This window comes from Zootermopsis nevadensis, unplaced genomic scaffold, assembly GCF_977971745.1.
Source record: "Zootermopsis nevadensis isolate Lab colony 2312 unplaced genomic scaffold, Znev_1.0 Znev_ptg000028l, whole genome shotgun sequence".
Taxonomy (NCBI): domain Eukaryota; kingdom Metazoa; phylum Arthropoda; class Insecta; order Blattodea; family Termopsidae; genus Zootermopsis; species Zootermopsis nevadensis.
In genome coordinates this window covers 13,230,010-13,247,425 of record NW_028259160.1, presented here as the reverse complement: position 1 = coordinate 13,247,425, position 17,416 = coordinate 13,230,010, and the positions used below count along the sequence as shown (strand labels likewise).

Below are 17,416 nucleotides of genomic sequence, written 5' to 3'. Positions count from 1 at the left end.
ATTTGTGTGTGAAACTTCTTCTGCCACCGCAGGGTAAGGAAATAAGATTTAAGATTTTGAGAACGAAGTGCTGAGGACCTAAGAAAGAAAAAGTAGGCGGGTAACAGATGACATTTTTAGAGAGATGTTAAGATGTCTGTCTTCTGGGATTTTGCCCCGTGTTAGTCTGGTAGACGTTTACCGACGTTTCAGAGGTCCTTGCCTCTAACATCGACCTGATGATGGAGGCAGGAAGGACCTCCGAAACGTCGGTAAACTTCTACCAGACTACACGACACAACAACCCAGAAGACAGACATCTTCAGACTCACCATCTTGAAAACTTAAATACTATACAGAGAAATTTTATAAGGTATTGAGTGGATTCAATTGGATTGGGATAGGTTTCAATGGTATACTTTTGTGAATGTGATGATGAACCTATGGGTTGCATAAATACAGGGAACGTCTTGAACTGTTCAGAAACTCAGTTTTTTGAGGAAATCTCTAGCCATTGGAATGAAATCGGTCAGATTACTTTATTTTAACTGCCCTCATGATCACAATTTTTTATATCCAAACTAGGTAAGGTTAGGTGTAGTTAAAAAGTATAATTTATGTTATAATGTTAATGATATGGGTGGCTTATCTCAGTGTGATGAAGTGTCTTAAAATTATTTTCCTTCTTCAAATGTTTTTTTGTCTTATTTTACAGCACATTTAATAATATATACTGTTTTGTATTATCTTGGTAGATTATAAACTTCAAGACAGGACAGTAATTTAGATAGTGTGGTACACTTATATATTTGTGCGTTGCCCACACTCCGATGTTTGTTTCTCGTATTACTGTGGTTCATCCTTGAAAGACTGGATGCTGCCAAATTGACCATTAACAGAATGGTTTATGCATTGATAGGGATGACGGTGAGATGGAAGGTGGCATATCATGTGCCTTTCAAATGACTTTGTAATAAATCTCCTTAAGTTTTATTCTCAGGGGAATAATAATATTAATAATCACAAGCAACGCAACTTAAAGTTTGCAGAATTTGAGATATAAGGTCATTTCATTATCAGTTGAAGGCGCTTTCATGACAACAAGTTGCTCATATAATGTGCACCAAATTTTGTCACACTGCTTAAAAAATGTGTGTAAATTCATCTGTAACAGTTCAAGTATCGTACTGGATGCCTCCATTGCATCATTAACTAACTCAAGAATCATCAGTCAGTCATAATGGAGATTTTTCAATTAACTTCTGTTTTTATGTATACACCGTGGATAACTGACTTAAAGACGTGTGCCAAGTCTGACTTGTGCCTTGATTGAGGGGTTGATTCAATTATTGATTTACAGACTATTTAATGATTCTCTACCAACTGCAGGAGTTTTAGCTCTGAATGAAGCATGAAAATTATTTAAGAAAGGTGCAGTTATTTCACAAGCAGATCTGCATTTTCAGTAAATGAACATCAAGGTCAGTCAGGCACTCAAAGTAGCAAGGAATACTTTTGAAAAATATATTTATTCCACTGAAATACATTTTGTTAGATGATTGAAATAGCTGCCTGCACAACGAGGGTCCAGTCCCCAGGTTTTATGTAAGACAATAAGAATCATAGGTTCTATTTTCTCTTATACACCACATTAATTACATTTTACACTCTCACTTGTTGAAGATTGCAAGTAATTAGAAAATAAATATATTTTGGACATGATACTGAATACAGTTTTAAAGTTTTTGTGAGATTTGCCTGGTATTGTGATGTAAGAATTTAACCTGGATATTATACAGGTTATGTTTACATCTGCTAGGCCCAGTTTTGTTTAATGGTACCAATCGACTAGGTATTTCCTCTCCCAATTTGTTTTGTAACTGAGGATAGAGACATTGTAGACATAACCTCTCTATGAAGTAGCGTTACATCTTGATCATTAATTAAACACGTGACTGCATTACATTCTGAACACTATTTAATATGATTATATTTTGTAGAATGTGTTAGACTGAAGAAAGACATAAAACACTTTTCATTTTGTTTTCACAGAATACAAGAAACACTGCTGAAACTGTTGATTATATTCACAGAACTTACAGTTAATTCTCTTAATGGAAAGATAACAATTATTTTTATTTACTTCAAGTATTTGTTAAAAACATTGTATAATATTTTAAATGTTTAATAGAAATCAGATAATAAAATACAGTAACTTGAAAGTACTGCATTTATATCATTAAAAAAACACTTGTATAATAGAATTCTCTAGTTGAACAACGCACGCTGGACTTTTATGAGAACAGGATGATTATAATATTTAGATCTAAAAAGCAGGAAGTGACTGGAGGCAATTGCAAATTGAGGAGCTTCATAATTTGTGTTCATCTTCAAATATTATTATGATGATCAAATCAAGGATTAGATGAGCAGGACATATAACATTCATGGAAATGAATACAAAATTTTATATAGAGAGTCATTTATGGGAGAATAATATTAAAATTGATTTCAAGAGAATTGAATGGTAAAGAGTGGATTCAGTTGACTCAGGATAGGGACCAGTGGTAGGCTTTTGTGAACATGATAATGAACCTTCAGATTCTGTAAAGGCAAAGAATTTCTTAACTGTCTGACTGACTATTAGCTTCTCAAGAATGACTCTGCTTTGTGGAGTCAGTCAATGGATCAACAGTGTTTTAGTTGTTTGGTTTTTACATCAGAGAATTATAAAGGATGGAAATATAAAATATCTTATTTAAATTTTTTTGGTTATAAGTTCATTAAATTCAAATATTTTCTTTATTGTTATAGTGAACCACAGGATCTTAAGTTCACATAACAATATGGCCTGCTAAATTCCATTTACTTGAATTACTGTAATTCAGGATATTATAACATGTAATGAAGAAAATATATGTCATAATGAAATGTTACAATGTAAGGAAATAGAAATGCTTTATGTGATGTTACTGTCTGAAGGCTTAATATGCTTATTTTTCTAAGCAGATAGATTAAAATTATCGAAAAATCAACATGGTTAGTTTAATGACACTATCAACCATCAAAATTGTTAAACCCTGGGAATATTTTTTGTAACAAGCAAATAATATAAATTTCAGTGAAAGTAATGGCAGAATAATTTGGGGAAATCCCAAGACAACTTATTCAAGTGCAGTTTTGCCTACCAGAAACCAATATAGATTTACCTAACATGAAAGCCAGCGCAGCCCTGCTATATTGGCATGAATTCCTGTTTCTTTCTCAGTTACCAACCAGTACATTTTTATTACTAGTAAACAACATTACATTCTCATTTCTTTCAATATTTCTCTCTTAGAGCCTGAACCTTGGCAACTGCGTAAAATTTAATCTCTACGAAAACATCAAATTTTTTACAAATCTCTTTTAGTTTAATAGTTATATTATAATTTATTTCCTTGCAGTACTCTGTGCAAAGTACAGAGAAATGGGTGGAAGAAAGTTTCGAGAATACGGATATCGGTCGCGTATGACGACAGTGGGACACTGAACATTCAACTTTTTTTGTGAGGCTTCTTTGGTAAGTTAATGACTGATTTCAGTCACTATAGTTTTTAGTGTAGTCGTATTATTTATCATCAGTCGTTACATCACCTATACAAAAAAAATACCATCAAACAATTGCACACTATCAAATGAGCAGTAATAGCCAATTATACATCTAGTGACTCAACAAAGAAAAATTCAGAATTATGCTACATTAATGGTCTCACAGCAATTAACAGCTGATGTTTCCCCATTTGATTTCAAACTGAGATGTCGCTATCAGGTCTTCTGATATTTATACTGGAACTTACTGTCTTGTATCCCCCCCCCCCCCCGCCTTAAATTCTCTCCCATTTCATACAGGCTAAAGTCCAATCAGCATTTATGTTTTATATCCGGTCACTCTTAACAGTGATCATGGTATGGAAATGTTCTTTAATGGTTCTTTTCGAATTCTCAAATTCCCTCTTCCATTCACTTATTTTTTACCAAAATCTATTCATTACAACTGTTGCTAAATAAATTTATAGCACCTTTTACGTCATATCAAATGTATATTTAATGCAAGTAAAGAAACAAAGTGTCCATTCAGATGCATTACTTCGAAAGTGCATCATTTCAGCTTCAGTATCTCCTTAGAAATCTGACTCTTCGCTTTGCCGTGTCTGGTGAAGAATCATCCTCGCTTCCATCCATCGAAGTCCTCCTTGACGTGGATTTGGTTGGTGTTGCTGATCCACTCGGAGTCAGGGCATGCTCTTTGGGTGTGAAAGAGTGACGTGTGATTGACACAGCAGCGCCCATGTGGATTGGGAATGAACTGCGGCGTAATAATGGTGGTGGTCGAGCACCTATAAGATTTGGTTCTTGGTAAAATCGAAGCAATATGTCACATAAATTCATTCATATTCTAAATGTGAAAGAGGAAGATCATTTGGGTGGCAAGGGCAGACGTCAAACACTACAACTTTCACCAGGGTTTCATGCATTGCCTAATCCCTGGGAAGAAGAAAGAAAGAAAGGAAGAAAGGAAATATGTGTGAGCTGCTTTTCAGGAATTGGGTGAAATTCTGTTTTATCATGCAGGGCTACGGTATTGCCCTCGAGTACAGTAGGGATTATAGCGAAACGTGGAGGACAAAAAATATACTCGTCTGATAACTTTCTGCGTAGATTTGCCGTACAGACAGTGGCGGCTCGTGAATCTGAGCAGGGGAAAAAATCAGAATAGTATCTCAACACATAACGATATAAATAAATGAAAAGTAAATTTACATCAGGAGAAAACCCATACATGATCGACGATGTTTTAACTATTTGTATGTCCGGAAGAGGGCGGCCATGATTTTTTAAAATCATTTTTCACTCAAAAACAATTTATATAAAGTAATTTGCCGTAACGATGATACACTTCCTTTGCTCATTACCATTATCAGAACAAATAATAGTCAGTACACAGAATTATTAAACACTCATTAACAATAACCAGTCTAAAACACGTGGTACCGGACAAGGTTGTTTCCTATAAGTCGGCTGCGGGGACTGCAGCTCCGATACGCGCTGTACCAGTGAACTGCCCCTCACTCCACCTCACACCGCGCTCTCTACTTTTGACCGGCTAGCCGCGCTGAAATCCTTGCAACCGGATGATAGCCCCGATCTGACTCCCACTCATCGCCCGTGGACTTTTACTATCAGTTCAGCCGATTAGTGGATAAAGACAACGTAAGGGGCAATATTAAAATAATGATATAGAGGAAATAAAGTGTTACAAATTATATAAAGACAAAAAATATTTTTTTTCAATTTTTGAAAAAATTATAGGGGGTGCTGCGTACAAAATTAATTTCGAAATCCGTGAAGTGAAATATGCGGACATAAATAACATACTTGCCTAGGAGTTTCGTCTGTGGGCAAAGTGGCGCCACGGTAGAACTTGTGTTGTAGCTACTGGGTTCTCGGGGAATCACCTGCTGTATCGACTCTCGCCTCACGTGCCGGCTCGCAGTTAGGTCGGCCAATGAACAGCGCCGGTTGTCCAGCAAGGACGAGTGGCTTCCAATGGCGTTGATCCTACCATCACCGATAATGGATTGTTGTCCCAACTGCATGCAACGCAATACAAAATGTCCCTCGATCTACTTTTTAACCCAAATTACGACTTGTCCATGAGAAGGCGCAAGATGGGCACAGGTATTCACAAAACGTATCATGCTGCAGAATTTTAGAACCAAGCCCCGTCTTGAGACCGAAACTGGCCTCTGAAATTTCATTTGAAACATATTTTCAAAAGACTGCGTTCATCAACATAGTGTGTCATCTTCAAGAAGATGATGCATATATATTGACTTACAAATCTGGATTTTCTTTGTCCTAGACATTGATTTTATCACTTTCTACAAGTGTAATTATGAATGTACGCAACAGATTGAAACAATTACATCTCCAAATCATGCATCACGTTCTCGTCCAGTTGCTGCCTTGTGTAATCTGAATTTGTCGTTTCTTCACGATTTATCTGTAGATTGTATTTCGACTGCTTACGTCGATTTTGTCCCGTGTAGTTTGTCGATTTACATTGCTTAGTACAGTGGTATTCAACCTGGGGTACGCGAAGACATCTTAGGGTCTACGTGAAATTCAAAAAAATATATTATTTTATGATCAATCAGTAATGTAATTAATTTAATTTATTTTAGATGTAGATTATATACTATGTATAACTTGAATTATACACCAACATCTTTGGGGGTACAAAGTTGAAGAGAAATTATATCTGGGGGTACGCGAACAAAAAAGGTTGAATACCACTGGCTTAGTAGACCAGTGGTTTCTAATTTGTGGTCCACGACTTCCAGAATTTGAGTTTACTTACAGTTTCTGCCATGTAATGGCTCATGATGAATAATGTTTTGAATTTCGCTACGTTGTTGTCACATTGCCACCGTTTTATTAGCATAAAAACATTTATTTCTCCCAGAAACCCGGTTAAATATTCCGGTCCCCCTCCTGAAGTATCTGGTACGTCATGAGGTTGGCTTTTCAATGTTTAGTTAGAAATATTTCACGTTCGAAGGTCCAACATTTACGCTAAGACATAGTATATTGTATTGTATTGAGACAGTTTTTCTGTTAACTGAACTGTAACGTACCCCTCTCCCCTGCGTTGGATGGGGGAGACAAGGAATGAATGTAGTATTTTTATGGTGAAACATTTTGTAAAAGGGCACTTAGACGTTCGATGAGGAGCATATCGGTAAGATCCGGGCCGGCGCCAGAGTATTTTGAGCTGTGGGCGAAAATTCATTCTTGTATCCCCCGACTCCGCCATCCCGTCACCCTGTCGACTTCAGCACACATAACTATTTGTATAATTTAGTTGTTTTTTTTGCCGATCTAGCCTTCCGCCTAGTTTGCCTAGTAGTTAAATGGCAGTGCGTAAGATGATTCTTCAGGTGATGGACTGTGAGGATTGCGAGTGGACTGAACTGATTCGAGACCGTTTTTAATATCGTACTGTTATTAGCGGTGTTAAACTTCAGGTTCTGTTCCCTCAGTCTTAGTTAAGCTGAAGTATTTCACGGTCTATTTGACGGTATTATCACAGCAGACTTAAAACGACAGACATCCCGGTTGGAACTCGCGGTGTATGTAAGTGCAGAACGTAACTGACGCACCACCTAGGTGTGTGTGTGTGTGTGTGTGTGTGACGACGTTAACAAGTTCCTGTATAGTTGTTATGTGTGTTCATTGAGCACAGCCGGTAATTGTCTGGGCAGTTGGCCTAATGGAACGTTATTGGTTTCAATAGCATTATTACGATGGCCAAGACTGTCTTTGTATGCTGTCTATATTGTCTAGCCATCTGAAACATCTATTCAGAAATCCGCTCTTATCCGTACAAGACCTCTCAAGACTTTATTTCTTATAGGACTATTTCGAATTTGAAATGTATGATTCTGAAATTTGCTTGTTTAGTTTTACAGTTTGTAATAGACCGCGTTATCTGTGAAGTATTATAGTTTTTTTGTTTAAATGTGTTATATTAGAAAACGTGGGTAATTTAACGCTTTGAGATTCTCTGTGGGACCCAGACTTATATTCGGAATGTCGCATTCTAATACAATGCGATACGATCCTGACAGTGTTAAAATAAAGAAAGTATTTTGGTGAACTGAAGCTGACCTCGTGATTATCTTTAGAGATGTATCGCACATTCGGAAAATTACGTTTCTGTGAAGTATCTGGCGAACGTGCTGATCAGAAGAGAAGTGAAAGTATTCGAAAGAAACAGCGTCTAAACTTTTGCCGCACTTTGGCGGGCTCCGAAACGTCCAGATGAGTTGGCAGATGATGTCCAGAAGTTCGTAATAATTTTGATGAATTTATTTTGAATATTCGAATTTATTATGTTTTTTGCATATAGATTTTGCAACTATGTTATTGTTAAATTTTATTACATTATCCCGTAAATTTCCTTAGGTTTTAATTTAGCTGGAAATAAACAAAATATAAACCGAAAATCTGCTAAATTAACAAAGAAGAGTTCTATAAAGCAGAGTTTAAATACTTGGCTGAAGTTTATATTTTTACTCACCGATTAAGAAAACAGAACTTGAGATGTTGTTACTCGTAAACAGACAGAACTCCAAAAGTGTGTCTCACCATGATGGTAATTAATTACCTGTTTATTAGACAGGCGATCTCTGCACACTTCAAATAAAGCTACGGAAGCTGAAACTACTAGCAAAGCAGCCAACAAAACATGGCAGACGACAGTTGTAGCATTGGTCCCAGTCTGCGTCTTGTTGTTTCCAGATTTATATTGTTGATTGCTGTCACCAGTTTCGGCGTTGGCAGAATTCTCCTCTGTCGTACGTCCATTTTCATTCCTGTAATTGTCGTTTTCCACCTCGTAAATCAAGTCTTCGAATGGCATGAAGTTGCTGTCGTTAAGATATGATTCCTCTCGAAACCTACAGCGTTTAGTGAGCACATTGATGACAGTAGTACTGTCAGAAACACAAGCATTTCGTGGCGCTAGATAATCAGATTCAGTTTTACTCTTAATAAGACAAGGATATCCGTTATCGTTTATGTAGACACAGTCCTGAAATATTTGAGAAACTATTCCATTTTCTGAAATATGCTCTAATAAACTGTTTCCTACATAAAAACAAACATCTTGATATTTTATAGTTCCAAATACTTGGCACAGTCTAATTATACCATGAAACTGCTTTAGTTTCTGTTTTGTTGTGTTTTTATAACTTTTTATTCCGTTGTCATCTTTTTGTAAATTCCACCTACAGACATTTGCTAAATAGACGGGGCATACGTCATGAGCTTTTCTTTGAAATAATTGTTGATACAGAAATTCTGTTAGGGGATTTGTCGTCTTATGATTTTCAGATGGTCCATTGTCTTTTTCGGTGGAATAAGTTATGTGTTCTTTATCTTCAGACGGCCTTGTAATATTGTCCACCATGTAATAAACACTTAGCGCTAAAAATAGTGAAAGTATAGAGACACCTATTAGGACAGGCACACCACTTTGTTGTACAGCCATACTGTTCAAAATAAACTACCAATATCCCACTATACGTAGTACAAAATGTATAATGCGTCACATTATAGAACCAACATAGAATTACACAGACGCAAAAGAAAGCTGCTGAATCTTATGCCACCTCACTGTAAAAATAGTTCCATCGTTCACGTAAATCAAATAACGAGGAAAATTTACAAACACTGACAAATACTCAGTAAGTACACATACGTAATTTAATAATGTTAGTTTTGTAACACTTTAGTTAAGCCATTAACCACAAAACATACCTTTTTATAGCTGAATTGATAACATCTTGGATGCACCACACGCAATTAAATACGTATTTAAATGCTACTACGTATATTCTGACTATTAAAACTAACTATATAAATATGTACAATAGACCTCTGCTTTGAAATATCAGACCGGTCTCAAATTATCACTGAGGAAGAGCAGAAACAGCCATGCTCAAGATTTTACAAGGCTTTAAGCACTACATAAGTAGCAATTCATATTTGTAACTGTTACACTCGCCTACGTATGCTACAGTATTACGTATTCAAAGAGTGTATCTCCAGAATGAAGTAGCTACGTCACAGCACACAATTGCACACATTCGAGGCTTCGATCACTGACACTTATCTGTCGTTTTCTGTTCATATTTACAAACAATATTTCAGAAAATAAGAGACAGAACCATATGGCAATATCTTGATGCGGGTGTTGTACGTTGCATCTGAAGGGATCAATATTTTGAACCGGGATAAAGCTACTGCGCATGCTTCTGTTTTGCTTATTGTATACAGTACTCGGTAATGCGCAAGCGCTTTTTCAATTGCGCTGTGCGTTCTTTATGCGCGCTCTGCTTAGACATGGGTAACGCAGATCATCGGAACGAATTTCCTGTTCCCTAACATAACGACTCTGACACACAGAATTAAAATTGTAATATTTAAGGATGTGTCAAAAATTTAGCAAATATTTTCGAGTGATCCAGGCTTGAGACTGGCTCAGCCATGGGGCACAATAGATAGGCTTTTGTTCTTTTATAACCTGAAGATGGATACAGAACAATCTTTCTAAAAGGAAAGACCAGGTCACAAATGAAGTAAATAGAGGCAGCAAGGACCTCTAAAACGTTGGTAAAATTCTACAAAACTACGAGGCGAGGCGCAACATGCCAGAAGACAAGTTATCTTTAAACTAGCTGTCTGTAGTTGTATTGAACGTCGTCCTTAATGGACGATTTTGGATTTAGAAAGCCCGTTAGCCAGTAATAAATTCCGCTCTCGATTCGCGTCGTGGTGTTGTGGGATTGCCTTCTGAGTAGTTTGGGTAAACAAGAACAGGAATTCCCGCAGTAGGAAATACTGAGATGGACATGACCCTCATTCCTTTGAGTGCACTCTCGTTGTATTTTGGTTTCTTGGAACAAATGGTGCAGCTTCAGTGGAACCTAATGAAGCTAACCATAACCTCCTACCAGTAATCTCATTTTTATGCATGGCAATTGGTGTCTGGTTTATATGACACAAGAACAACGGAAATCACTTGTGGAGATTCCAAAGCCGTTAGTTTTTAAAATCCTATATAGCATCTAATTTGTGTAATAGTTTTTTTTATAAAGTAACAGGTTTTAGCAGCTATAAGATAGTGTACCATCTGTACACATACGTGTAGGCACCTTTAATTAAGGAGCTGAATAAAATTTGTAAGAACCTAATACGACTAAAAATTGCTACTGAGAAATTGACACTTTGTTGCTGGGGTAGTAAAGTTGTAGATCTCTATTTGGGAGATTCCGGATCGTATCTCGTTCGGGTTACTGTATATCTTGTCTGAGACTTTACGTGGAGTTACCTTTGTCTTGCCTTCCTAATAGCGGGGTGGTTCTTATCTGTTCACAGGTACGATAACATTAGACAAAATTACTTAAGAAATTAAATACCTGTTTATGTCGTTGTTTCTCTGAGTTGGTGACCCAGTCGGGGATGAGGAACGATAAGGCCGCTCCCTCAGCCTTCCCTTCGTTTAACTCTGTATCAATTCCTCCACTTCTCATTGACTCTTCTACCCTGAGGCTGGAGACAGTATGTTCCTCCGAAACTTTGACCCCTAACGACGATTCTATACGGCTTCAAACCCCAGGCAAACATCATCATTCTCATAGCCGTGAAACCTCAAATATCACCTAAATTTCTCTTTGTTTGCCCAGCAACCTCAGGGTGCTTAGCACAGGACACACATGACGTTGAGTTGTGTCACGTTGCATAACATACACAACCAGTGTATTGCCAAATGGTAACAACAGCTCGTAGCCCAACAGACTGCAAAAATTACAATTGAGGACGCTGACGACTGTTTGATCTCAGATCTTCTGACTTACCCCTTTCTCTCCGTCTTAAATGAAGAGAAGCCCCACGTACTTTCCCAACGTTGAATAGACAAGCGTGTAATACTGTTTTCTTATTTTTACTGTGGAGTCACCGTTCCTTGTTCTCAGTCCACTTGACATCTTGTCGTAGGTTATGGTGTGAGCGGAGAATTTGTGCTGTGGTCCACTGTGTTCGTCGTGTTATTTGATCTGAAGTGTGCGAACTTTATTATCAGATTTAAGATATTTTTATTTATTGTTCGTATTTTTGGTCTACTGCATTCTTTATCGTTGAGGCATTTGATTGAAATTATAATTAATCCCAAAAGAAGCTAATTTAAAGTAAGAAAATAATTATTTCTTTGGTATTGTTGAGCACCTGGAAGTATATTCCTTGTAAAACAGTGGAAGTTTAAAACGCATCACTCTAAAATAAGCATTCATTAAATATATTTAGAATATTACACTTTGATAAACGCGTATATTTTGGTGAGGCCTTGAAAATTCCAGAATTTTATTGAGATACGGTTTTGTAAATACGCCAGGATATAGGCTATAGACATGGTAGTAATAGCCTGTATTTAACATTCATATCTACGAATTTAGTGATTATATGAAAGCAAATACTGTCTTATTATAGACTATATTCCATAGTCAGAACCAAAGTAAGGCAAGATCAGAAATGTGGGATAACTCCAGATTCACCGATTCTGCTGGACCTGAAGATTCTTCTGAATCATAAACAAGAACACATCGGACGAATTTCCTCAATTTTCCGCCCACGAGAATAGATCAAGACGTAAATGTGCATGGCTGTTCGCGCACATGTCAAGAGCTATTTGTACGTGACAGAATAAATGTTAACATTTCTGGTCATCGGATTGGATCTTCCTGCAGTGGACCGAAATGCATTAAATCACAACTTCTAACGACTTCAAATGAGCCTATTAGAAGACCATTATTGAAACATTGTTTGGAAAAATATATGACTGTACGGTGCATCAACCCACATGAATCCTCGTATTTAAAAAGTTTGTCAGTTCAGAGGAATCAAGAGAACTTGGCAAAATACATTCACCCATTTCTCAGCGCTGATCGGAAGGACGTTGTCCTGGAAGTGGAATGTGGATCAAATGAAGGGCTACTGTACCCGTCGCGTATGCGCCAGGGTTCCAAAGGAGCCTGCATCTTGTTCCAGAAGACTTGGTTGACGCCAAATCAGTTCCAGGCAGTCAGTGGGCGTGAGAGCGCAAAGGACTGGAAACGTTCCATAACACACCGCGGGAGGAGCGTGAAGCTGCTGATGGCAAAGGGAATTCTGGCACAAAGCCCTGCGTATCAGTGTCAGACTTATTCTAGCATGTCCTCGACTCTACAGGTGAGTTAGCCTCTCCGATACGGTATTGGAACCAAGTATTTCCTCTACGTCAACCTTCTGGGTTTAAGTCTCTGCTCAGTGTAACAAACTGGTCGGATTGTGTAGCAAAGTTACAGGACCGTCTGTCTCGAGAATCGTCAGGAATGTGCTCTGTTGTCCCTGCATGCATCACGAAGTGGCCTCCCCAGAGTTCAGCCCGGCAAAACTCATTCATGCGAAGAGAAAGTTCTCGTTGACAACGCGGTTGACCATCCTGAACGAGTAGGCCGACATACAAATGAACATTTTTCGTTAGCACGCCAACGGATTTCGCAGAAAATAAACCCAGACGAATCTCGCGCTAAGCAAAGAAAAAACTGATCTTAATGAACTGTGCTTGTGTCTATAAACATGTGTTATCGTTGCGCCAGTAGCCTACCAGTTAGGAGTTTCCATGCCTTGAGATATTTAACTACATATATCTGATGTGATTATTTTCTGGTGTTGCTTGATGTGTCGTCGTGAGAGGAGATTGAGGGTGTTAGAGTGCTGAGGAAAACATCTGGACCTAAGTGAGGGGCGGTATCATTGGGACTCAGATAATTAAGCTCTTCATAATTTGCACTCTTGACCAAGTATTGTTCCTATCATGAACATGCCTTATTTATGTGCCAGTCCCTCACTTTGTTTCGTTTGGAGACGTGTGTGCATCAGTAGTGACAGCTTACATGACCTTCCAAAAGTAAAACTCTATTGCCCACGGAATTTACTGGCTTTTTAGAGTAAAACTGCGCGATTTGTCTGTATGGTATGAGACAGCAAAAGAAACAGCCTGAGTACTTAAATTAGAAATATGTGCATTATTTTAAGTGTAGATTTTATTAGAAGTACAGTGTAAATTATAGGTTTCCGCGACTTTTTTTTACAGTTTGATTATTAAAAAAATTGTATTTTTTAACAGAATGTTTTGCTGTTATTATGTAATAACTTATAGTTTTATTTCAAATAATACATAATGAAATGTTACATTCGTAGATAAAGCATGTTCAGGTTTTTCTTTCAAAAATTGACAATTCCATAATCTAAAAAGGAAATGCTTATATCCAAATAATTCGCCTTTGCCCTTTCCTTAAACCATTGCGTAAATTTCGTACAGCTGGTTTATAATAATATAACAATGAAAGGTTTTTTGTACTGTGTGTGTGTGTGTGTGAGATGTGGGACTTCCCCACATATAATTTCATGTATCTTACTGGTACGTGAATTAGTTTACAGTTAGTTGCTATCTCTAATTTGTCCAAGAAATTTTTCGTTACGTGTTTGGTGTTTAGTGAAATCTAGTGGTGAACAATAGGAGTCAGATATATTTGATTTGACTTCTGCTATCTTTGTGTAGTCAGTTATACGATTCCGTAATTTTTGGCCAGCCGCCTCGTGGGGGCACTTTGGTACGTACAATAAATCACTCGAAATTGCGCATTAAGAGATGACTTTCAGACTTTCCTGTATACTTTAGTTGTTGGTTACCACATCTAATTGCACTATGTGAATTGTATAAAGGAAAAGTGTACTCTCTACACTTGCATTCCGAGAATCAGTTTTACCTCTCAATTTTCAGTTACTTTTTTGTGTGTAGAAGTCGTGTACTGTCGTCAGAAGTAGCGTGTGGCAAACTTCATGTCGTTTTCGCCTATTCCTCTAGAGCAGTGGTATTCAACCTTTTTTGTTCGCGTACCCCAAGATATAATTTCTCTTCAACTTTGTATCCCCAAAATTGTTGGTGTATAGTTCAAATTATACATAGTATATAATCTATATCTAAAATAAATTAAATAAATTACATTACTGATTATTCAGTGTTTATCATAAACTAATATATATATTAAATTTCACGTACCCCCTAAGATGTATTCGCGTACCCCCGGGAGTACGCATACCCCAGGTTGAATACTACTGTTCTAGTTTATGATTCCTTCATTCCACATTCCGTCAGCGCAGTGCAACCTGTTCAGTTGAAAGTTGTCGTTAAATGTATAAGTAAAATTAGTTATTGCTTAATGAATTATTTCTTAGCAGCTGGGTGTCAAAGCAGTTACTATGTAAGTGCTATATGTCCCGCCAATCATATCCTTTTTAATTAGGTCACTTTTATGTCTGAAATACTCCTGATTCGTACTCCACAGATTTCGGGTCGAGTAAGGACTTCATTCGTTACAGTTTCTTTAATGACAGGGCTTGGATAAAGCTGCCCTCAGAATCAGGTTCAGTGGGGGACTGTGTCACAAGAACTGTATCTTTGGAGTATATTATCAGAATGGCTGATTAAATATTTAGTTAGGTATTTGATTTAATTATGACCAGTGAGTTGATCAGTTACTTTATAGTTGACTACGTACGTTCGTATTAATTATCGCAGTGTAACGACGTTTCGGTGTAGAGCAATACTATGCAAGGACCGAACGCGAAGTTTGTTTTACCCTAAAGGAGATAGTCACGCCGGTGGTCTCAGTTTCAGACCGGACAAAAACCAACACCAGAGACTAATAACTTCCGCCTGGGTGTCATACATGACGCACGTACTATGGCAGGTGGCGCAGAGTACGTGCATTCGGGGCGCTTGTTCATCAATCACGTGCTCAGCAGGTGTCATCCATTAACCTGTCTACTGTGACCTAGCTCATTTGCCAAGTTTTCTCTTGCACAGACTTGATATTCAAATTGTAGTGCATGCTGAGATCAAAAGCTGACAATTGTTCGATCACAGCATCGATTTTTCGGAATTTTACCTCGATAGGTCGATCCTTGTTACACGGATTTGCACTGAAGCTGAAAGTGTTCGACAACAGTGCCGAGACACATTTAAATTTTAAAGTAGTTTTTTTTTTTTTTGTGATTTTGCGTATCTTAGATCTACCGGTGCGTTTATTCTGGATACAAATATTTTGCCGAAGAATTGATCGAAAGTTCAGGATCACATTGCATAAATTCATTCATATTAGTCAACAAAATTTTGGATGACAAGAATACAAAAGTAGGCGAATAGAACTCCCCAGACAAACAAAACTAAAACCATGCAGCAAGGAATATTTGACCGTTATTATAAAAACATCAGCGCCCGTTTTCGTTTTTCTGTCTGCGGTCTTCGCATGTAACAAGGACATGTTAGTTGAGCCGCGTCTTTAAGCTAGAGACCGTATTTAAATTCCGTGGCATCTGTTCTTGTTTTGAAATGCAGTTAATAGCATTCTTGCGTACTGCTGACGTACATTGTAACTTAAATTCCAGATGGAAAACAATACTACATTATAAATGTCATAACTTGATTTATTTATAAATCTTGAAGGTCCTTCCGGACATATAATTTATCACAATTCTTTTTTCTTACTGTCCTTTCATTTGAGATAAAAATAAATTACAAATCTCAGACTTTGCAACAACGGTCTAATTATCATAGTAAACTGCAATCCACGGAGACAGAGACAAATGAAGATGTGTTTACAGAACCAGTCCAATAAGAGTGCAGATTCCAAGAAAAGACCAGAAATACTACGTGAATATTCGACGGCCAGTTGGCCTTTGTTTGCCTTGCAGACTCGTCATTTGACCTTACAACAAATGAAACGTCTGTATAAATCTCATTTGTCAGCCATCTTAGACAGTAACGTGTTTATCAACAAACGTCGAATGTCACTGCTGTGGTGTTATCATTCTTGCTTTGTATTCGAGGGTGCCGGGTTCAAATATTGTTCGGGAGGTCCGCTGCCCTGACTGAGGGTTTTCGTAGATTTTCATAGTTTCTAGGGCAAATGCCGAGTGTCTCGCATCATTTTCAGTTCGTATATAGAAATCATTGTATGATTCGACGCTAGACAATACAGGTAGTTGAAATAGCGCCGTTAAATAAGTCATTAATCTGCCAGCCTAGAAAAAAATGTTTGTATATTTTGTGAATGCGATGAACGAATAAGCGAGCAAATGTTGTCCTTTATATGTTATATTATATTTGTGGCTCAAATCCCCCTCCCTCCACACAAAACTAATGCGGTTTGTCGGATTATATAAATGCACATCCCTACAGAATTTTAGTCTAAAAGCCGAAGAGAAGAGACCACTTGGAAAACCTAGTAATTGATAGATGATAATAATAAAGTTAGCCCAAATAAAGTAGGTTCTGAGAGTGTGGACTGCACGAAGCTAATTCAGGATGACTTTGCTGCGAGATTTTGTGAACATGGTAATGAACTTCCGAGTTCCATAAAAGAAGGAAAATTTCTTCAACAGCTGAGCGATTATCAGCTTTTCAAGGAGTCTGCTTTGTGGAGTTTTGAGTATAAGCCCTACATTGTAAATAGATAATTGGATTAGGTGAGTAATAGTACTTGTCACTGATAAACAAGACCACGCAAAAACGATAAGGTAGCCGCTGTAATAATCGGACAAATCAAATGTTGCAGTGTAAAGTTCCGTAGAAGAAAGGTTAATGTTCTTTGCATCTAGACAAAGGAGGAACGATTTGTTATATCGATGAAAGAAAATGATATCCATTGTAATGGAAAAATAAAGATAAGAGTCTCAAATGAGAGATGTCGATTTTCCTACTAAAATATAAATAATGGGTGTCCTACAT

General features: G+C 37.4%; 1 protein-coding gene across 2 annotated transcripts; it reads right to left on the bottom strand.

The window, feature by feature from the left end:
• Positions 1–1,489: 1,489 nt before the first annotated feature.
• Positions 1,490–9,801, bottom strand: LOC110832783 (uncharacterized). 2 transcript variants are annotated; one of them, XM_022070089.2, is made up of 3 exons: positions 8,192–9,801; positions 5,398–5,612; positions 1,490–4,358 (listed from the first exon to the last, which is right to left on the bottom strand). In XM_022070089.2, exons 1-3 carry the CDS (start codon positions 9,074–9,076, stop codon positions 4,184–4,186), a joined length of 1,275 nt encoding a protein of 424 aa, XP_021925781.1. In that variant the 5' UTR covers positions 9,077–9,801; the 3' UTR covers positions 1,490–4,183. The 2 variants fall into 2 exon arrangements, with proteins under 2 accessions (XP_021925781.1, XP_021925780.1); XM_022070088.2 differs by having other exon boundaries at positions 5,402–5,612.
• Between the last annotated feature and the right edge of the window lie 7,615 nt (positions 9,802–17,416).

Bases quoted from the DNA above. Each gene is read 5' to 3' on its own strand.
- LOC110832783 (XM_022070088.2), bottom strand. From the start codon at position 9,076: ATGGCTGTACAACAAAGTGGTGTGCCTGTCCTAATAGGTGTCTCTATA. The intron at 5,613-8,191 runs GTAATTAATTAC...CGTTGCATGCAG, and splicing joins ATCGCCTGTCTAATAAACAG to TTGGGACAACAATCCATTAT. The intron at 4,359-5,401 runs GCAAGTATGTTA...CAAATCTTATAG, and splicing joins CCCACAGACGAAACTCCTAG to GTGCTCGACCACCACCATTA.